Raw genomic sequence first — 21,484 nt, forward strand, 5'->3', positions numbered from 1 at the left:
CAGGTTCACTGTCGGCAGCAGAGTGAATATCTCAATGTGACAGCGTTGAAGCTGCGCCACTTGTCCTCCGTTGCAGTGCGCTCACTAATGCTATTGTTGGATGTGCAGTAGCGTTAGCATGTGTCTTGATTTGTCGCATCTGACTGTGACTCCTCTGCCTCAGCCTCCCCCTGCTCTGGCCTGCAGCCTGCTTCTTGGAGTCTCTTCCCTCCCTGTGCGTGCTGGTATACACACCTCATCCACCTGTCCACTCACCCCGCATTCACTCAGCTCGCTCAAACACACAAAAATGCCTTTGCACACTTGTATGACATATTGTTGTTGATGTAATTATAGTTGTAATCCTTAAGACTTCCTGAGTTGATTTGATTTCTGTGGTGTGATTTAATGCCACAGGTTGCCGAATCCTGAGGCCAGCAAACACTCCTGGAACGGCTAATTTGTCAGAAATACAAAAGAAGAGCAACTAGTGCATCTTTATTTTACAGTTGTGACTAAAACATTTTCATAGTTTTAACAAAAAAGATCAATAATTGGCCTTTATTTTTGTTTTACATCATGCCGTAAGAAACATCCATCTGATTTTCTGCTGTAGTTTTCCACACAACAGCAGGGAAACACTAATCATTGTTGGTTAGCTTGCTGAGGAGGTGGATGTGTGCAGCCTGTCACCTGCAGCTACTCAAAGTCCCCCCTTAAATATTTCAAACGGATCAAAAAATGCCAAAAATGTAGACAAACCTGTGACTGCTTCCCAGGTGCCGGCTGTGTTTCACAGGTTCAGTGTTTTTAAAGTGGCAGCAGCTGCAGGAATTTTTAAGTTAGCATCAGAACTAACTTAAAGGGATAGTTGCGGTGTTTTGATGTGGGGTTGCATGAGGTTCTTATCCGTAGTCTGTGTAGTACCTGCAGCAGATGTGAGGTTGGAAAAACAGACATCAGTACTGGACGGGGAGCAGCAACACGCAGTTTAGATGCCTAAAGGAGTCATCGTCCGTTAAAGCGTGCTCTCTATTAAGAATGTGTTCACTTTAAGGCCACGAGACTCCATTGACAAAACAATAATTTTATCTCACAAAATACGAGGGTTGCTTGTATACCGTTTCTTTGTGTTGTTGTCACACGATATCACAAACGACTTTGGTTTTCTATGATGAAAAAATACTGATTTTGTACTGTCTGATGGTGAGGTGAAGCGGAAAGTATTCTAAATATAGCTTACTCTTAAACTGTCTACGTTTTGCTGCTGCCCCCCGTCCACAGCAGTACATTGTACTTTTCCTCTGTTTCTCCAAACTCCCATCTGCTCTCGGTGATACACAGACTATGGCGAAGTACCTCATGCAACCGCACTTCAATATATCCAAGCTGCTGCCTCACTTCCCTCGTGTAGGGCAAACTGAATCCTGTGAAGGAATGGCGGACCCTGCCGCAAATGATAAAAACTACTAGAAATAGAACAAAATGTAAACGCTCTGATAGGCTACTGCTGAAAATAATGCTGACGCTAAATAGTTGCAGAAATCTGGTGTTTTCAAGAAAGTCTTAAGGATTATAAACTAGCGTTAAATTAAAGTAATCTTATAAAGCAAAACTTGTTTTATTGATAAATGCAATGTTCCTTTAATTGAGTGTACTTAGCAGTTTACTTTTATGTTGTACTTTTTGTTTTTTTTTGCACACTTTCACAGAGCAGTTTATTGCCTCAGTCTCAAAGTGTCATTCCTATGCAAAGCCACTGACCTCACAGATCCAAAGTACACCGATGCCCTGTTCTAACTTGAAGTGCTTCTCTCCCTCTGCCGACTCTCTCACGTCTCCCGTCATCCATCCAATCCATCTGTGTGTGGGTCCATCTGTCCATCGGGCTGCATGCAGACTTGGAGATGGAGAGTGTAATACAGGACAGTGCATGGGTGGCCGACCCGCTAAACCACTACAGCCTAAGTTCAGGTAGACAAAAATCCTTTGGTCGTGTTGCCCCGCCACTCCCTAACCAAAAACTAACTCCACAACCCATAGATGTGTTTGCACCTCTTCTATGTCTCGTATGTACCTGTGACAGTAGCTTGCCATGTGATTTATAGCTTCACTCTTTATGCAGGAGAATGTTGTGCACTTTTTGGGGTTGCATTACAAGGTTTCAAGACACGATAGATGTTCCGTGACCTTTAACACACTTCTCCAACATTATCTCAACACTCTGTCGGTGGATCAATAAGACATCTGTGTGGAAATCTTTTTTTAATCTTCAGTGTCTCTGTGAACTTTCTTTTACTTTAATTGCTCCAATCTCACTCAAGAAAGATCTGTGTGATGCAACAGTTGCTGTATTCCCCGTTAAGTACGTTGCGTAAACTCCTGCAGATTCCTTTAACACAATAAGAGTCTTCTCATCCTACTGCTGTATTTTAGAAGTGTTTTTTTCTCAGAATGTTTTGTGTGTGTATACTGTATCAACGTTTTCGGGATGAGATGCAGTGGCGTAACAATGAATCCCCACTCTCTTCGAGCGTTCCTCTCAAAAAGAGAACAATCGCATCCTTCCTTTTTTTGCAGTTTCACCCCTCAAGGTGCATGCAAATGAGTCCAGGGGTGATCCAGGTTACTACAGCACCTCTCCAAGCGGCTGTATGTACGCCGCGTCTGGACCGGGGGGGCCAGCTGTGTTTGTTGTGTGCGTCTGTTTGGTCGGAGCTGAAAAGGCCACGGCACCCCTGCCGCGGCGCTCGGCCTCGACCGGCCTTGATTTATTTTAATCCTTTTACAATGAGGGGGCCTGTAAACCCATCCATTGAGCGCCGAGCTTTGTCCCGCAACAGTAAGAATCTCTGTCTCGCTCTCCATGGTGACGGAAAGAGCACATTCCTGCAGGGAGCCACGCAGCATTGGGAAAATATGTTTGCTTCTGCCTGGATCCACTCTGCTCCACCACTAACCTTTGCTGCTCTTCAGCAAAGCCATGGAAATTGCTGACACACTGTGCCGCTCCAGTTGAAACGGAGACCATAGAAGCTAGTTATTAGTCGTCCATCTGCTTGTGATGTTTCTCAGAGAACAGAGACTGCTGTCCTCAAAGTTAAAAAAAAAATCTCTTTTGTTGACATCAGTGTGAAAATAAAGCTATATTTCCTCCCCAGACGGCCTGATAGACCTACTCGTACCTGACCCAGATGTAGAGCCTGATTTCTTTCCTCAGCGCAGGCCTTCGTCATGTCTGGGGACCAGTGATTTGGGCAGCTGTGAAGACAGCTGGTTATGTGAGGGGGAGAGAGAGGAAGGAGGAAACCGGAGAGAAAATACGTGAGACAGAGTGAGATTTGTCCCCCTGTTCCCGAGGATCTCGGGTCATTTCCTGGCGCTCTGGTTCTGGGCTGTGAAACTATGCAAGGCCTCTTGTGAAACGTTTTGCTCTGAAGCTTCAATAAGAGACTGTCGTCGTAGGCCGCACCTTTTGTTTGTGGGGAGAAGACGGGCGCTTCTGATTACATACCAACAACTCGGGCGGTGTTGTAAACTGAGTGAGTGTGTAAAGCGCAAAGATCTATATTTATTTATTTATTTGTTTACCACTTTGTTCCCTTCGCTGCGAAACGTTTGCCATTCAAAGTCTGCAGCTGCATCACACTGAGTTGTATTGCATCAACATTACGGGTATTGAGGCATCGTTGCAAAGCTTCATCCATCAACGGCGTTTAACCGGCAGGTATAACATTCACATTTACGGCCGGGCTCGTGTATCAGGGAGTGAGACGTTCTGCTCCTGTGCATGGAAACTCAAAAAAACACTTCCTCGTCCTGGTCGTCTCCCAGGAGTGACATAGATTATTCAGACCCATGCAAAATAGCAGCTTTACGACACCTGGCAAACACAAAGCTCTCGGCCTTTTATGTACTATCTGACATCCTGTAAAGGTGACTGGTGTCTTTCACCAGGCCGCTAATAGTCTTATGACCTCAAAGCAAACTCCACTTGTTGCTTTACTGTTTCCACCATGTCTGTTACAACCAAGCTGCCTTCCGCTGTTCTAACAATGAACAATACATTTTAAGGTATCATGAAAAACATGTAACGGTAAAAAATAACATTACAAACTTGACAAATGAATGAGGGATTAGTTTCAGGAGGAAAATGGTTCGACTGTGTACGTAGAAAGTTGTATCTTGCGGTCTGTCCTGTGAGGGATCGCGTGGGACGCGTACAGTCTGACTATCTAATTGCTGCTGCACAGGACAAACTTGTACGAGTTGAACTTAGTTTGACTTTCTCAGTAATTTCCAACAGTGGGTGAAACTAGTGCTGGCTGATTTTGGAGAGGAAAACTAATGTTATAGAGCACGGCATTACATAGACATAGGAAGAAGTATTCAGATCTTTTACTTGAAGCTGGAGTCGGCAGCATTGAAGAAACCAGCAGAAGTAAGCTAGAGTTTAAAAAAATTATCCAAACTGGAAAATCCAGCCCAGTGTTGCCAACTCTTTTAGCTTGCAGCGTTAGCGCGAAAAAAACGCTAAAACTAGCGAGAAAGTTGCCAAGTCGGCCACACTGACAGCCCAGCCCTATATGGCCTCCCTCCAAACACACTCCCATAGTTATCAATATGAATGTAAACATCGAGCTGAATACAATGATTGAACACATTTATTACAGTTGTGCAATGTCAAATTAAAATACTCAATTCCGAGTAAAAGACGTGCATTCAAAATACAGGAGTATGGGCAGCAAATGTATTAAATAAACATCAGAAGTAAAATACAAATTTGTACTGACTTTGGACTGAATCTTTGTTCTTTTGTGAAACATTGGATACATCACTGTTTACGATGGCTAATATCAGTACACGCAAAGAGACATTTGAGGATCAGCCCAAAGAAATGTTTGTCTTCGTGTCACTTGTCAAAGTCATGAAGTGTGAAGCGATCCCATGACGCGGTGGGAAAAGTCTGACTCCAGTCTTGTGATTCTGAACCAACAACAAATTAGTTTGACTTTATTTTGACTCTACATGTCTGCTAAGCGATTAAGCTAGTTAAAGAGGTAATAAGATCATGCTTTCAGGGGGATAGGAGGCCCCTCAGAGGGAAAGCTGGTCTCAAAACCTGTGTATATGTTGGGAAGAAACGCAGGGATGCTGCTGGTTAGGATCGTGTGTGCAGAGGGGTGTTTTCCACCAGCAATTGCCACTTGGCTGCCTGTCGTTCGTGCTGCCTTCACATACAGTCGGGAATATCATAACCGGGACATGTGCAAATCAGCATGGCATCTAGTATCCTTGCTTTAATGCATCAACTCAAAGGTGTCGATTGGCCCCAGCCTCGCCGTTTATGTAGTATATAATTTGCTTTAATAAAACTCACAGCTTTGTAAGAGCGTCATTAACAACCGGTAATTACCATGTTTTCCCGGGGGCACCTGAAAGCAGCACGTGTGCTCATAACCAGTCCGCTGAAGCGCAGTCCTGTGAGGATACTGGCTGACTGAGCGACGAGGAAAGCCGACACGCTCGTTGGGTCTAAACTTTCTCACTCGGTCGTCGTGTTTGCGCGATTCAGCGGAGCTTTTAGCGCTACTTTGTCCGGGTTTGCGGTTCAAAAGAAAAGATAAATAGGTAACATAGTTGTACTTTGGACCTAGTTTGAGACCCTGTCATAAAGCCCCAACGCGAGTCAAGCGATATGGAGCGAAGGTAAGAAATGCGTTTATATCTGGAGTGTAATTGTATTTATTAGCTCCATTATCCCTCATGGGTACGATAGGAGGACAGCTTCTCCTTTTCCTTTCGATAAGCACCGAGACGGTGAGACGTTTGCTCCGCGTAGCGACTTCTACTGGGGGTAAACAGTGTGAGGAGACTGCGTTTGGAAAGATGCAAAGGGTCTCCGAGGTGGAAAATATGGCTCCTTCCTCATCCTCTTATTAGGGAAAAACATTATTTAGGAATAATATAAGGTGTGTGTGTGTTATACTACCACTAATGCCAGGCTGTTGAAAAGGTACAAAACTACGGTTTAGAAAAGTTTTAAACTTAAAATGCAGCTCTAGCGTAAGTAATTAGTGTTGTAAAGAAACATTTGAAATCTATATTTGAAGTTGATAAGCATCTGAATAAACATGTATCTCTGTATGATAAAGCAGTGCCATAGTTTAGAGGCTCAGTGAAATAAACCTTCAAAAAAAATAGTTACTTGTTGTTTTAGATTTTCTAATTGAACTGTGGATATTTTCAAAAAGACTCTTTGAGGAGAGTCCCACCCATTTGTGGCTGAGTGGTTTATATATTTGTCGATCCTGATGCTAATACTGATCTTTCTTGACACTTTGGCATGATTTCTGTGTTTCATTTCTTTGATGTGGGTTACAGTTGAACAATCATTATTAGACGAGACCACGCAGGCCCTCGCCTCCCTCTGCTGAAGTTGTTGTCCCATGCTGCATTAAGACTTTGAACAATACTGCATTTTGCTCCGGCTATCTACACACTTAAAGCCCTCATGTCCAAACAGAGGTCACTGTCGGCCATGACAGCCTTTCAATAGGCAGACACATGCTCTGGTGTTTACACACTGAATAGCCATCCATAAACACCCATGGGAGATTGTATGGATGCATTAATGGGTGTTAACACAATGTTAGTGTTCTGTTTTTCAGTTTGATAAGCGATGCAAACATTATCTGTGGCAGTCGCCTCTCAATAGACAAATAGCCTTCTTTTTCAATGAGGTCATGAAGTTGGCTTGTTGAATTGCTTAACTAGCTGTAAAAGAGACACTACTTTAGTAAAGGGATTTTTTTAGACATGACCAATTTTCAGAATTATAATATATTCTATAACGTACAAGATTGTCAACTAATGTTTTCTGCATTACTCCGAGAGAGACTTAACTTTACTCTGAAGGGCCCACCACACCACACTACACAGTAAAGACACAGCTTTTGGCGGATCCACAGTTCACATTCCAGCCAAAACCTGTCTTCTCACGGCATGCAGATTTCTGAATTGGATGATGTAATCTCATCCCACCCATTCACATCATGATTTAATGAAACGATAAAGAGGAGGGCATCTTAAATTTCCCACTCTGCCACCTATATGGGCATGGGTTACTGGCGTTTTGAGGGGTACTGGCTGAGTTGTGATGAGCGTTGTGATGCTCCCAGGAGCCTGCTGCTGCTAGTGGTGTATTCATACACCACTGTCATGCACGGCAGTTGTATCAAATATCTCTTAGCTGGAGCCTGCCGATTGGCTCTTTATTGTCACTGCTCTACTTTGGGAAGCAATGGCACTCTGTTGTGTTGCTATGAAGTTGAGATTTTCCTCTGAGCTGCGTCCTTTAAAAAAAAAGCTCCATGCTAACTGAATGGAATGAGGCGGTCATTTTAATGTTTCCCCGGGTTGGAGCAGTGAAGCGGAGAATGATGTTTGACATTACGTCTGTAATTGTTCCTGCTGTAATGCTTGGCTTCCCCCCCACGGTTCGTCATATCCTAGCCTCTCACTGAGCTCTCCTGGGGGAAAAGTCTCATCATACTCACACAATCGGTTCAGGGCTTCGACTGAAACCTACAACCATCCTTCATTGTGTTCAGCTGTGCTCTGTCTGGACTTTATCTGTTACCCGTGCAAATACCAGGCACGGGCTAATGGCTCTAATTTCCCTAGCTGTGAACATGTGGGCCCCAACCCCCAACCCTTTGCTAGTGTGTCACATGTCCAGATTATGTCATCAGATTTTATAATCTGATGACATTATATTGCAAACATGCCGAAATTTTCAACTGAAACCATTCAAACTCAACTGTTTGTCTAAAAGAGGCAAAAGTTTTCCTTATGGATGTTACTTTACCAGGCAGGGGTTGTACCTCTCAGCCCGTGAAAACAGTTATAAAATGTCCCCCGTGTCTCTGGGGTAGCTCTGAGGAAAGAACCACAATAATGTCATCAGATAGGGACGTCATCAGGGTTGTTATATTCTTTGGGCTTGACAGATTATAATTAAAAACCTGCGTCCAGGCAGGGAGGGTGTTCCATCATGGGAAATAATTGGGGTGGCGGGTCCTCTCAGGCTACATCCACACTAATAACTTTTCGTTTTAAAACAAAATCGATCTCCGCCCACACGGCAGCCCTTTGAAAACGCACATCACATGACCATTCACGTATGCTGGGCATGTGCGTGACTGACGATGTAAACGGGAAGCTGATTGCAAACATTTTACTGCTCGTATGGCCAACAAAGTAAGTAACATTTTAAATGTGTCATCCGTGTTGAAATGATTCGCTGGTAGACCTGGCTTGTTTGTTTTCTCCTCGAAAATTGTCATGTGATAAGAGCGTGACGAATCGGGGAAGGACACGTCGTGACTGCTAAGACCTAATCAATTAGTAGTATCCGTTTGCGCCCGGCCACACTACGTGGCCTCAGCCTCTGCTGCACAGATTCTTTCAGAAATGTTTCCCCCGCAAGACTTTCAGCTCTGTGAAGCGAGCTATAAATCTTCCAGTTAATTTTAAGACTTTATCAGTCCCACAATCCTTGTATTGAATGCCTTTGGATTTCAGCCATGAGCTCGTCAGAGGCAGTTTCAGTGCCGAACGTGCTCGCAGAGCCGCTGGCCCCTCAGACTCCCATCTGCTTATTGTCAATGCAGATGAGAGTCTCTGTCCGTCCACCGGAGAGTCTCACTCGCAATCCTCTCGCTCGCGTCTGAAAGTCAGTATGTTGACGTGTCAGTGCAAGCCAACACAGTTGCACAGTCAGCCACCCCACTCCCTCTTCCCTACATGACGCCGACAATCCTTCTTGAGCTCCACTTCTTCCTGAAACGGGAAGATGGGTCTCGTTTGGAGAGGTTGTCGTGGAGGGCCGGCTGTTTATTCTAAATTGATTGCGCTGCTTCATTAAAACGAATGCAATAGAGACTCAACAGTCTGTTTCTGTTTCAAACGTTAGTTATTTACTTGGAGAAGCGAGGTAGTTATAAATCCCTGTTGGCGAGGGTTTGTTTATTTTCAAGATACAAGTTTGTTTCAAGCCAAAAACACTCAATTTAAGAAAACACTGATTGGCGGATTAGAGTTTAGTTTCATGTGCAAAAAACTGAGATGAGAAAATGTATCGCAAAGAGTGGATGCTACGGACCAAAATCAATCCACATGTTCTACCTGTCAAAACCAAACGCTACAAAACATTACCCACAATGCAAAGGTGAAGAGAGCCACTACGCATAGTTGCCTGACCATGACTAATTTATTAGATACATTTCCCTGTGGGCACATATCTTTGTTTTGTTAGTATTCTGCCAAAAACAATGAGAAGCTGTTAAATGAATTCATCTACAAAGCGACTTTCCATTCCCATCAGCTCATTAGCGTTACTCCGCTCTTGATGTTTCCGTTCTAAATGTACGCGGCGGACTGTCAATTACGTGTGCTGCACTTGGTTTGCTCCATCGTGTATGTTTAGCATGCCAGACAGGCAGCCTCATTAGTTTTTACCTAATGGTCTCTGGGCATTAGAGCCAAGTCTCACACAGTGTGTCTGTTTTTGGATGGTTGTAAATACTGATATTCATGACGGTGTGTGTGTGTGTGTGTGTGTGTGTGTGTGTGTGTGTGTGTGTGTGTGTGTGTGTGTGTGTGTGTGTGTGTGTGTGTGTGTGTGTGTGTGTGTGTGCGCGTGCCTAATGATGCCGTGTATGTCTCTATAAGTGAATCGTCTGCTGTGAGTAAAGACGCTGCCGTCACACTTTCATTTCGTTGTTGTTGTTGTTATCCTGCAAACACACGGCTGTAGTTTTATTTACCTCAGCTAGTTTTGTTTCTTTAGTTAGTGGCCTACTTTCTGTTGTACTGAGACTGAAGCAGAGCTCAGATTGGCACAGCCCGTTGAAAGTGTGTGTGTGGACGGAAGTGTGCAGCAGGAGATGTCAGGTCTGTGAAACACATAAAGGAAGTGGAAGGATTGTGACTGTGTTTTTAATCAGTTAAAGGAATGTGCTCTGGAATATAAATATAAAAAACTTTGGTTGTTGTTGCGATCACACTGTTTTCAAAGATTTCGTGAAGTTCCAGATGGCTAAGAGAACACAATGCTCAATGATTTTACGTCGGACAGGTGATGGATGTTTTTAATTCTGTCCTCTGTGGTACATTTTTATCACAGGCTCCTGAACTGGTCTTGGCTTCTCTTTTTTTTTTTTACTTCAACTGTATGTCGTTTTACGTGTTTCAAAGCATGTGCCGTGTTGCCGCTGTGCGCTCCGCGTTCTTCTATCGGTCTCTTAGAAAGAAGAGTTGTGCTGGGGAATGCAAGAGTATAAAACTGCAGACTAAAGTAATAATAGGAGGAGTTGTCGATCAAAGTCGATGTGAAGTGCAGCACGATGTAAGAGGATCAAAGAGAGATGACTAGCGACAGGAGCCGAGGGCAGACCACTGGCACCGAGAGAACAGAGAGGCAAGGAAAGATGAATCGAGTGGAAGATGTGCTTTCTTTGAGGAGAGTCGGGTCTGAGAGGAAAGCTTTACCGGGGCAGTGACGGTATGAAACACACAGAGGAAAGGGCAGTTCACCTGGGAATGATCCTGTTAAGATCAGGATTGTGAGGACCCTTTTGTTCACAGTTTTTATACGTTTGCAGTGTGAATAAAGGCATCAACCAATCACATTGTGTGGGATGGGTTGAGTTGCTCCTTTTTTATTTTGGAAACCACAACATGTGATATCATGCGTGTAGTTTATTCATCAAACCGCCGGCGTGTAAAGGGCTTAAACATGGTGGAATAGTTTTCAAAACTGCAGTCAAACTGTTTTGATCAATAAGATACTTTGACATTTGATTGATTTGCATTAGATGCACTGTGACGCTTCTTTAGTGTTTCATACTTCGTACATTTAGTTTTTTTGTTTCTGTTTAGCTGATAGATGACTAAAACCAAACTGAATTCTCTCCAAAAAATCATGTTCTCGTCAGACAAGTAGATTTGATCTGTTTAGCCGAGTAAAGTAAAAAAGAAAAAAAGAACCCAGAGTGGAAAAAGTCTTTGATTTTCACTCACGAGATGTTTTTGAACAAATATCCGAGGTTGAAGCCAGCTCCATTGTGCCACGGAAACCCCTCCAAAAACATGAAGATTGTTGTGTTCACTTAATAGCCTTTCACATCTTCCTAAAGCAGAGAGGAAAAAAACCTAGTGTGTAGTTTAAGAAGCTTACCACCCTTTCCCAGACATAGTATCTGATTAATGCAGTTTGGGTTTCTAAGTAGCTCTGCTCCTTCTTTTTTTTTGTCTTGTTTTGAAGCGGAGCGGAGGATACTGGTATTGGATGTGGAGGATTCCTTTGTAGTTGCCTGGGAGGTGGCATTTAACAACGAAGCCTTCGCCTCAAGGAAACTACACATGCATAAAGGAAGGGTTTGCATTAGAATGAAGCTGGAATGCACAATGGGACGAGCCTGAGCGGCCTGTGTGGGGTTTCACTCCAGTCTACTAGAACCAGCATCAAACCAACACGTACTGTAGAGTAGTAGACGGCTGTGTACGACATCTAAGGTGTGTCCTTCCCTCCCTCCCTTCTTCCTCAGTGTCTAAGAAGCACGGGAAACTGATCACCTTCTTGCGCACCTTCATGAAGTCCCGGCCCACCAAGCAGAAGCTGAAGCAGAGAGGCATCCTCCGGGAGAGGGTGTTCGGCTGCGACCTGGGAGAGCACCTACTCAACTCGGGATATGATGGTGAGATTCATACAGACACACCTGAGAGCAGTAGTGTTTACTGGATCCCTTTAGGCTTCATACATTCTCAAATAGTAGCCAGGGTCTTAAATAACACAGACCTTTAGAGACATTAGATACAGGGTTTGATTTCATTTCTGCTACCTGGCGAATGCAAACTCAGAACCTCCTCCATGTTCACACGTTGACATGATAAATTCATCATTTTGTCCCTTCCAATCACGTCATATTCACTGCTATACTCTGCTGCTATGACTTTCCTTTTTTTTTAAAAACAGAAGTACTTAATTCACTAACCATTTTCAGTTGTTCCACTTTGCTGTTGTTGAACCTCAACAATCCCTGGAGGAAGTTTTGAGTCTGAATTAGAAGTCTCCCGGGGGCCCCCAGCAGGTTTAAATGGGGCACCTAGTTTGAATCTATTCAAAAGTAACAGAAATCTGGCCACCAGCAGTGTAAACACAATAAGTTGTGTTTTTTTGAGGATTATGGGCTGGACTTTTTTCTTTTTTTTTGGTCCGGGTGCAGTGACTTATTGAAGTCTCTGTTGGTTGGCTGGCAACCTCGCAGTGATGAGACTTTCAGGATAGTGGGTGAGCCCAGACAAAAAGCAGGCATTGTGAATACCAGCTTTGAGTTGAGAATTGATGGGATTCAGAAGTGCAAGACACAGTCGGGTTCTTTAGATTAGATTCGTTGTCCCAGAAGAAGATTTGTTTGCCCTCCCAGTACAACACAGCAGCAGATAGATAACATCACATTCATGATACATTCATGCTGCTGTGCTGTGAAAGCAATTTGAAAGAAACCTGGCGTTCATGTTGATGGCTCTCCGGCCTTTTGAACACCTGGAATGGACAAGCGTCTTTGGGTGATCAGATCACAGGTGCAAAGATCCAAGTCCAGGTGGGAATGCACCAGCGCCAATCACTTAGACAACATTCAACAGTCTGAGACACATCTATTCACACACCAGTGTGTGTCTGTGAATGTGTCCCAGGCCTCATTGAAACCCAGCCAACTCAGCTGACATGTGAGTGTGTGTGCGCGTTACTCAAAGTTTAGCCTAAGGGTTACGTGGCCCCTAAACTTTATGAAGGTGATCCAATAATGGCAAACACGTTATTACTTTCACACTGTCTGTGTGTTACATGAGTAAAGCACCCGTTTTAAAACATCAACATAGCTGCTTTATAATCATTAACTGAGGGAAGCCAAATTCATGATCATGTGTACCATTTGATTCATTGTGTAACCCTCGGCTATGTGTTTACTTACTGCATATAGAGTGAGGGAGTGAGGAAGTGAGATCTGATTCCCAAGTGGTCCCTTGAGACACATGTACATTATTAATGCCAGGTGTGAACAGCCTTATTCTGCGTCTGGATATTAATCGTACCAGCACATCAGCTCACAGCAATCAGTCTTGTACTTTTTAAACAAGCGTCTGGTCACAGGTCAGTGTTGCATCGCAGTCACACATTTCAGGGGTGATCCCTGACCTCCGTAAATCCGACCTTACCTTGACACATAGAGATAAACCGTGCTGGGGTCAAAGGGTCGGGGAGTTCTGACAGACTTGTAAGAAATAGAAGTCACCTGTGAACCCGTGGGCCAAGAGAAACACAGTTTATGGTTTAGTAAAGGGAAACATAGAGCAAAAATGCCTATGCTCCATGAAATACATGTTTCTTTCATAAATCTCCTCAAAACCTTTTGAGTGACGTGCTGACGGTCATGCTAAAGACAGAGGGATCTCACACACACGCACATCAAACTAGCTCTCGCTCTCACATCAAACTAGCTCTCGCTCTCACATTAAACTAGCACTCTCCTACATCAAACTAGCTCTCTCTCTCTCTCCTACATCAAACTAGCTCTCTCTCTCTCTCCTACATCAAACTAGCTCTCTCTCTCTCTCTCTCTCTCTCTCTCCTACATCAAACTAGCTCTCTCTCTCTCTCTCTCTCTCTCTCTCTCTCTCTCTCTCTCTCTCTCTCTCTCTCTCTCTCTCCTACATCAAACTAGCTCTCTCTCTCCTACATCAAACTAGCTCTCTCTCTCCTACATCAAACTAGCTCTCTCTCTCTCCTACATCAAACTAGCTCTCTCTCTCTCCTACATCAAACTAGCTCTCTCTCTCCTACATCAAACTAGCTCTCTCTCTCTCTCCTACATTAAACTAGCTCTCTCTCTCTCTCCTACATTAAACTAGCTCTCTCTCTCTCTCCTACATTAAACCAGCTCTCTCTCTCTCTCCTGCATTAAACTAGCTCTTTCTCCTACGTTAAACTAGCTCTTTCTCCTACATTAAACTAGCTCTCTTTCTCCTACATTAAACTAGCTCTCTCTCTCCTACATTAAACTTGCTCTTTAACTTGGTTCTACAAAACAGCTTTGAAGCTAAAAAAACCTCCATATTCTCACAGACTACCTTCGTCCGGTGGTGCCAGCCGTGATTAACCCGAACATCTCTGTCACTGCGCTAATGGCAGTTTGAGCTTTTAGAGGGGGATTGGGGGAAATCATCGCTTCAATCAGTTAAAAGCTCTTTGAATGGGCTTGATTTACCTGGAATTTAAGAGGATTTATTCTCACTGTGTCCAACCCCGACTCCGCATTCAAAACATGTGATGTGATGAGAGGATGACGCAACAAAATCTCAAATCAACAAAATGTGAAGAACTTGGAAAGGAGTCAGCCGTCCTCTACCACAGAATATGGCTCCCTCAAACCTCGGCCTTGTTGTTTTTTTTTTCTCTTTCGCTATGTGAGGAATTCGTCTGAACAGCTGCTTCGGCGAGTGTCCCACTCTGTGTCACCCTCTAAATGATGTGGGAGGCATGGGGGGGATCCTCATACACATACACACCATCCTTATCTAACACACACACACACACACACACACACACACACACACACACACACACACACACACACACACACACACACACACACACACACACACACACACACACACACACACACACACTCACTCAGATAAATAGCATGTCTGCATGATTCATGGTTGGCTGAAGGGGGAATTAGGAAGTTTTTCCGAGGTTTCTGTTTTTTTTGGTCGATGTAGGAAAATGGGTTGAAGAGAAAGAAAAAATAAACATTTATTTAAAACTCTTCAGGATGTATTGATCTCTCCTTTACGTGGATCAAATGTGTCTGCCCTTAGCTTTTCCATCCGCAACCACTAGGAAGTTATTCATATGCGCGATTCCTTTGGAGCCCCCGTACTCTGCACTGACCGCTCTGTATTTGGCTTTTTGGAAAGGAAAGTCCCATTCTTGTCCTAGAAGCGTTCAGTGAAAACTGGACAAAGATTGACGGAAGTGCTATGTGATGACGTGCTGGTTCTTCTCTGTTTCGCAGTGCCCCAGGTCCTCAAGAGCTGCACCGAGTTCCTTGAGAAGCACGGCGTGGTGGACGGCATCTACCGCCTCTCCGGCATCGCCTCCAACATCCAGAAGTTGCGGTAGGAGTCACTGCCTGTTCATTCGCAGTTTACTAGCTGATAACGTGTGAATTCCATCTTTTTTATTGTATCTGTAAAAGAATGCAAGGCATCATGATGACGTGCAGCGTAATAGTTGTTCCTCATCAGCAAATTTTACTGTGTATCGTCATAGCAGGATAAGAACTTGGACTTTGGTGATCGGAGCTTTTACAACTGTTGTGGCTTGTAAAAGGCAACAGATTTGTCCTTGAGGAGATCTTGTGTTATTTCTAAAATGCCTTGAGGTGTGTAAGGACATGTAAATATGTAGTGTCGACCATATGCATGGGTGTAATTTCCTCAACATACTCTCACTGAAAGGGTCATGTTGCCAAAATGTCAAATGTGAGAGGAGTTCATCAAAACATTGGGACACAATTATTAGTGTAAATCAAGCAATATTAGCTTAAAAACAAGTTAGTTGTTTTGCCTCTCTGGCGAGTCTGCAATTCTGGAGAAAGACTTCTGATATTTGACCTCAACACCCAAACAAATCACCCCTCCTCCCTCCGGTTCACTTCTCCTTCCGAACAGATTTACCATCCCTCTCAACCCCACTGCCTCGCTCTTTATACATCCGGGGCTTTCCCCCTGTCCTCTGGTCAAACTCATGTAAATATGCGTTCACATTCACATATAGTGGTGTTGCCTCATTGTGTCGTCTCACTTCTGAAACCAAACAACACACTGTTCATGTGCAGCCTGAGGTGGCGGGGTTCCTGTGGAGCCTCAAAACAATCTTAAAAGGCTGAAATTCATTTATCTAAAAAAATAATAACAAATAAGCCATAATTGATATTAAATGTTTTAAGTCAATCTTTTCAAGTCTTAACTAACAGAAATGTTGTGTGGGCACACATCAGTCTTCTGTAAAACACTACTGTGTGTCATATTGCTCCACCAGACCACAGCAGTTGTTTATCGACGCACCGTTTGTTCAGAAGAAAGACATTTGCTGACTCGACCTTTGTCCTCTTTCTCTTTGGCCAGGCACGAGTTTGACTCTGAGCAGATCCCCGACCTGACCAAAGATGTTTACATCCAGGACATCCACTGTGTTGGCTCGCTGTGTAAGCTCTACTTCAGAGAGCTGCCCAACCCCCTGCTCACCTACCAGCTCTACGAGAAGTTCTCCGTAAGCAGAGCTTCTGCTATTACAGCACTGTGTTGTTAGCTTGCTGTGCCAGTTTTTATTTTGGCTGTTTTTATACATTTTAGTCTTGAGACCAAAATGCCTATTAGTTTTAGTCATTTTTCTCCTTTATATTTTCAGTCTAGTTTTAGTCAGTGAACAGTCATTATATTTACTATATTTACTGTATACATACTAAATGTTTTCTCTGTTAATTTCGTCAGCTACTTTAAAATGTATTCAAATATAAATTGAAGTCATCAGATTATATTTAGGATTTCTGTCAATCTAGTCTCGCACAAACCATAGTTTTGTCACAAAGTCAAATTAATGTAACATTAGATTTGTTTCAATTATCTGATGGAAAACTACCATGCGGGTCAGTCGATTGTTCAATCAACTATCAGTCTGCACCACCCAACATGCAACAGTATGTGTTAATCAACCACAATCATCCGGACTGAGACAAGAAGGGCAAAGACGGACTGAGCTCCGACTGAGTTTCAGCCACGGGTATACAGGTAGCTGATATCCAGCTGATTCAAGAATGAAGCTCACACTGTTCTGTGGTTCCTGATGCCCCAAAAGGACACAGATTGGGTGTAAGTTAAATGCTCAGCCTCCAAGCAAAGAAAGGACATTCCTCTGATTTCTCTTCAAGGAATTCTACTAATTTATCTTGCAGTTATGAGTCACGGACAGCCTTGAAATAATAGCGTTGCACTCAACACACCCTATCATTAGCAAAACCACTCTCTGTGTCACTTGGAATAAAGACCTTCTCCAAGCACAACAGAGGTTCCCTCAGGATGGAGTAAATGTTTGCTGGTTGTTATGGCAGCTGGGGAGAGAGAGAGAGAGAGAGAGAGGCTGTGGCATTGGACTGGTGTCTCCTCCGTGGAGCAGCGTGAACCAGGGATGACAAACGAATGAGCTTAGCGTTGTTGATACATCCCTCTATTTATCTCCCCCCTTTTGTTTTCACCCTGAAGGATGCTGTATCAGCAGCGACGGACGAAGAGCGACTCATCAAAATCCATGATGTCATCCAGCAGCTTCCTCCACCGCATTACCGGTCAGTGTAGAGGCACACTGCCCCCTAGCGGCGGGCCCGGGAACTGCCAGAGTGCAGACGCACGCTCGCGTCGTGCATTCACATCACTCGGGTGTCTGTTAATGTTAAAATCAAGGGTTTTCTCTGCCGCCACACTGCATTGAGCGGAATCATTTAACAGGTCCCAGCTGGTCTGCGTTGATGATGATGATGAATAGAATTTCCCGTCCTTTTGTGAAAGCATACAAATGCAGATTTCTAAGTGAGATTCCTCTGGGGCTTTAGCACATAGTGAAATATTGATGCTCTGAAGATGGAGCTCTATCGCAGCCATTAGTCTGCGCATCACTAGTGGGAGCAAATTAAATCTGAATAAATGAATATTTTATATCCTAGGACCCTGGAGTTCCTCATGAGACACCTTTCCCGCCTGGCAGCGTTCAGCTACATCACCAACATGCACAGCAAGAACCTGGCCATCGTCTGGGCGCCCAACCTGCTGAGGTGAGCCGCCGCCCCGCTCAAATGTGGTAGACAAGCTGTCAATCATCCCCTTCAAGCTGTCTCCATTGGCTGTTTCCCTGTACTGAGTTGTTTATTAACACATCACATCTTCACATTTTTACTTCGTGTAAGGAGCGATTGTAGGTTCTTTTTTCAGACCATGAAGGATTTCTCAGACTTAAATAAGCTGCGATAACGGGCTGTGTTTGTGGGAGGATGCTGATCAACACTTCAACTTCAAATGCATATCAAAATATTTTTAAACGTTTAACTCACCTTAAAATGTTGCGCTGGTTTAAAGTGGAGCACTTTTTTCTAAATCAAACAATTCTTCAGGTCCAAACAGATAGAGTCTGCCTGCTTCAGCGGCACAGCGGCCTTCATGGAAGTCCGGATCCAGTCGGTGGTGGTGGAGTTCATCCTCAACCACGTGGATGTTCTCTTCAGCACCAAACTCAGCTCGCTAATACGCGAGGGAGCTGGTACGTACTGCTCACGTCGTCATTTCTCTACCCACTGCCGCTTTCTCCAATAAACACGGTTCCCCGTCACCAGGTCACAACTCTTTGTCCCGGCCCAAATCGCTGCTGGTTTCATCGCCCTCCACTAAACTTCTGACTCTGGAGGAGGCCCAGGCCAGGACCCAGGCTCAGATCAACTCTCCAGTCACTGAGGACAGCAAGTACATCGAGGTGGGCGAAGGTCCGGCCGCCCTGCAGGGAAAGTTCCACACTGTCATCGAGTTTCCCACCGAGAGGTTTGTTAACTCCTCTTACTGACGTGTAATTTGATGACTGTCTTTAAAAGATCACTTTACATCAAATGTTATTCAGACACACAGAGACAGAGATTTATCTCAGTCTTAACTCTGACTGTGTCGCAAAAGACTTTAATGTCAGTTGAGCTGGAATGAGTCTCCATCTGCTGGTTGCTGTTAAGACTGCAGGCAGTCATTTTCCTCCTGAACCCGGTTGTCGATATCTCACAGGCTGTCTTCAGTTTTAGACTTCCTAAAAATGGAGATTTTAAAACCGATAAATGTCTTGAATAATTGTGTCTCTGCGTCTGAGTCTGTCATTGAGTTGTGTTCTGTTTATGCAAGTCGGGGAAACTAACTTTTCTTGCCTGCTTGTTCTTCATCTTTATTTATTCATAGGAAGCGGCCTCCTATTAAATCCAAGAAGTCTCCTGTGGGTAGTTGGCGTTCTTTCTTCAACCTCGGAAAGTCTTCCTCCATGTCCAAGCGCAAGCTGCACCGCAACCCCAGTGAGCCCAATGAACTGAAGGCCATGGCTCTCGCCGGTGAGTCCTTCCTCCACAATTGGAATGAAAATTGTCCAACTTTCACCGTACAACTGAGCGTTTGCTCAGCCTTATGTGACCAAACAAGGCTGAAACCTTTTCGTCGCTCTGTTTCAGGAGGCAGAGGAGACACCGCAACATTAAGATCAGCCAAAAGTGAAGAGTCCCTGAGTTCCCTGCACAACGTTGAAGGTAATTTGTGTCTTTACTCAGTCAGTGCTGCCAATAACATTCGTGTATATTGCATTTCCAAATACCACACAGTGCTGCCTATTGTTATAGTGGGGGCCTGATAAAAGAAATGGTTTCTGAATATAATCTGTTCCTCCTTCAGGAGAGTCCAAGGTGTACCGTCCTCGGCGGCCACGCTCCAGCAGCGACGCCCTGTCGGCCTCCTTTAACGGGGAGCTGCTGGACAGCCGGCAGCACTGCAACTCCTACGACAACCTGGGCGCCACAGAGGACAGCGACGGAGACGACGGCCCCATCTGTGTGCCCGCCCTCATCTCACCTCCCCGCTCAGCGGGTGAGGACGTGGACCTCAGCCCGCCGGACATCGGCATGGCCTCCTTGGACTTTGACCCCATGTCTTTCCAGTGCAGTCTCCCCGACACCTCTTACGCCTTCCCCCTGGACAACTTGCCCGCCGGCGCAGAGGGTTCCAAATTGAAGAGGAGTCCCGGCAACGTCTGCGGCAAGACCAACGGCGCCGAACACATCTCTGCCGCCTTCCTGGGCGGCTTGATGTCCGCGGACTTGAGCCTGGCTGCTGGAGAGAAGGTGGCGAACAAGAAGCTGACCACCTCCTATTCTTACCCCGATAAACCCACACAGGCAGTGTCGCCTATTAAATTTGGGAAGACCACAAGCTTGACGCCGTTTGCCACTTCAGAGCTTTTCTCCCCAGACACGCCGGACAAGAGTACGGCTGCACAGTTTGCCTCTCCGCAGCCGTTATCGCCTCCCTCGGCAGTCAAAGACTCTCCTCCCCTGATGGGCAGTGTGCTGCTGAAAGCGGCCGAGCCGTCGCTGAGTGAAGCTTTCCACATGGAGCTGCACTCTAAGCTGGCGGCCTTTGACAGCGTGGACAGTCGAGAGCTGACGGGAGAGGACGGCGTGCAGCAGGCGCCGGCTGCCGGCAGCCAAGAGCACCAAGGTAGGGAGCAGAGAATGACCTTTTGTCAGTGTCGTGTTTGGCACATTTCTGATTTGACACTGCTTTGTTTCCACGATTAAGAATAAAGGTCATAAATTATGCCACTAATTACAACTTTTTTCCTAGGTTTAGTTTTCCAGGGTTGCATGCATTTCATCTTAAACAAACCTTTTCATGTGATTTCCGAGCACCAGGCTTAACTTTTCCCTTCTTTCCCGTTCCCGAGGCGCATTAAAGCCAGCCTGCCTGCTTCTTTTCTTCACCTGCTGCTCTCTTGCCTATTTGTTCTTCAACTATAGACCCCTTGTGTTTTTGTGTCCGTGCTAGGACTCGTAGCTCCGGACTCTTCAAAGGACCTCACCCTTCGTTCCCTCAGCACTACAGCTCCCACTACTGCCCCTCCTCCTCCCCCTCCTAAAAATGCTGCCCGCATGTTGGCCCTGGCCCTGGCCGAGTCCGCTCAGCAGGTGTCCATTCAGTCTCAGTCGCGGTCTTCGGAGCCCTCCACGCCGGCGTCCACTCTGCTGCCCCACGAGGCCTCTAACTCCCAGGACTCGACACATCCACCGTTCCCACATTTACGGACTCCTTCCAAAGAGGGAGCAGGAAGAGGGAGTTCCCCGCCACCAAACAGCGGGGCCCCGGCTGTCGCCCCAGCTTCAGCTCATCCCTCCGCCTCCAGTCCTACATTCAAACAGCAGCCTCTAGAGGTGACCAGCACGATTACCAAGCCATCGGACGGCACCAAGTCCTCTGCAACCCCGCCTGGAACGCAGCCTGGCAAAGACTCCTCCCCACCAGACACTTCTTTTTACAAGTGTGCCCCACTCCCCAGTTCAACCAGCCTGCCTTCTCCGACAAGGAGAAGTCCAGAAAGGCAGCAGCCCGTCGCGGGACAGCTCCCAGTCCGTACCAGCTCATCTAGTACCACTCTGGCCACCATCCCCACTGGCAGCTGCAAAGACACCGGAGTCTTGCCACAGCTTGTTGCTGAAGTAAGAGTCATATCACTTTTATATGTAGACTCGTACTACTTATACATTATTAAAGGTTGTGATATTTTGCTCCAGTGTGCATGATCCAAACA

At 45.2% G+C, this 21,484-nt stretch overlaps 1 protein-coding gene across 5 annotated transcripts in view; it reads left to right on the forward strand.

The window, feature by feature from the left end:
* The window catches only part of arhgap32b (Rho GTPase activating protein 32b), a 100,866-nt gene that overhangs the window by 75,197 nt on the left and 4,185 nt on the right, over window positions 1–21,484 (forward strand). For 4 of the 5 annotated variants that reach the window (XM_068599940.1, XM_068599937.1, XM_068599938.1 and 1 more), the window contains 13 exons: window positions 164–214; window positions 1,879–1,953; window positions 11,592–11,741; window positions 15,126–15,228; window positions 16,240–16,384; window positions 17,374–17,456; window positions 17,832–17,939; window positions 18,276–18,421; window positions 18,495–18,696; window positions 19,096–19,241; window positions 19,359–19,433; window positions 19,576–20,397; window positions 20,725–21,392. In XM_068599940.1, coding sequence (XP_068456041.1) covers window positions 164–214; window positions 1,879–1,953; window positions 11,592–11,741; window positions 15,126–15,228; window positions 16,240–16,384; window positions 17,374–17,456; window positions 17,832–17,939; window positions 18,276–18,421; window positions 18,495–18,696; window positions 19,096–19,241; window positions 19,359–19,433; window positions 19,576–20,397; window positions 20,725–21,392 — 2,774 coding nt within the window. The remainder of the gene's footprint in view (window positions 1–163; window positions 215–1,878; window positions 1,954–11,591; window positions 11,742–15,125; window positions 15,229–16,239; window positions 16,385–17,373; window positions 17,457–17,831; window positions 17,940–18,275; window positions 18,422–18,494; window positions 18,697–19,095; window positions 19,242–19,358; window positions 19,434–19,575; window positions 20,398–20,724; window positions 21,393–21,484) is intronic. The other variant, XM_068599939.1, reaches the window with a different exon arrangement.

This window comes from Clinocottus analis, unplaced genomic scaffold (genome assembly GCF_023055335.1).
Source record: "Clinocottus analis isolate CAN_PGR_092001 unplaced genomic scaffold, fCliAna1.0.p SCAF_5, whole genome shotgun sequence".
In the NCBI taxonomy this organism is placed as follows: Eukaryota; Metazoa; Chordata; class Actinopteri; order Perciformes; family Cottidae; genus Clinocottus; species Clinocottus analis.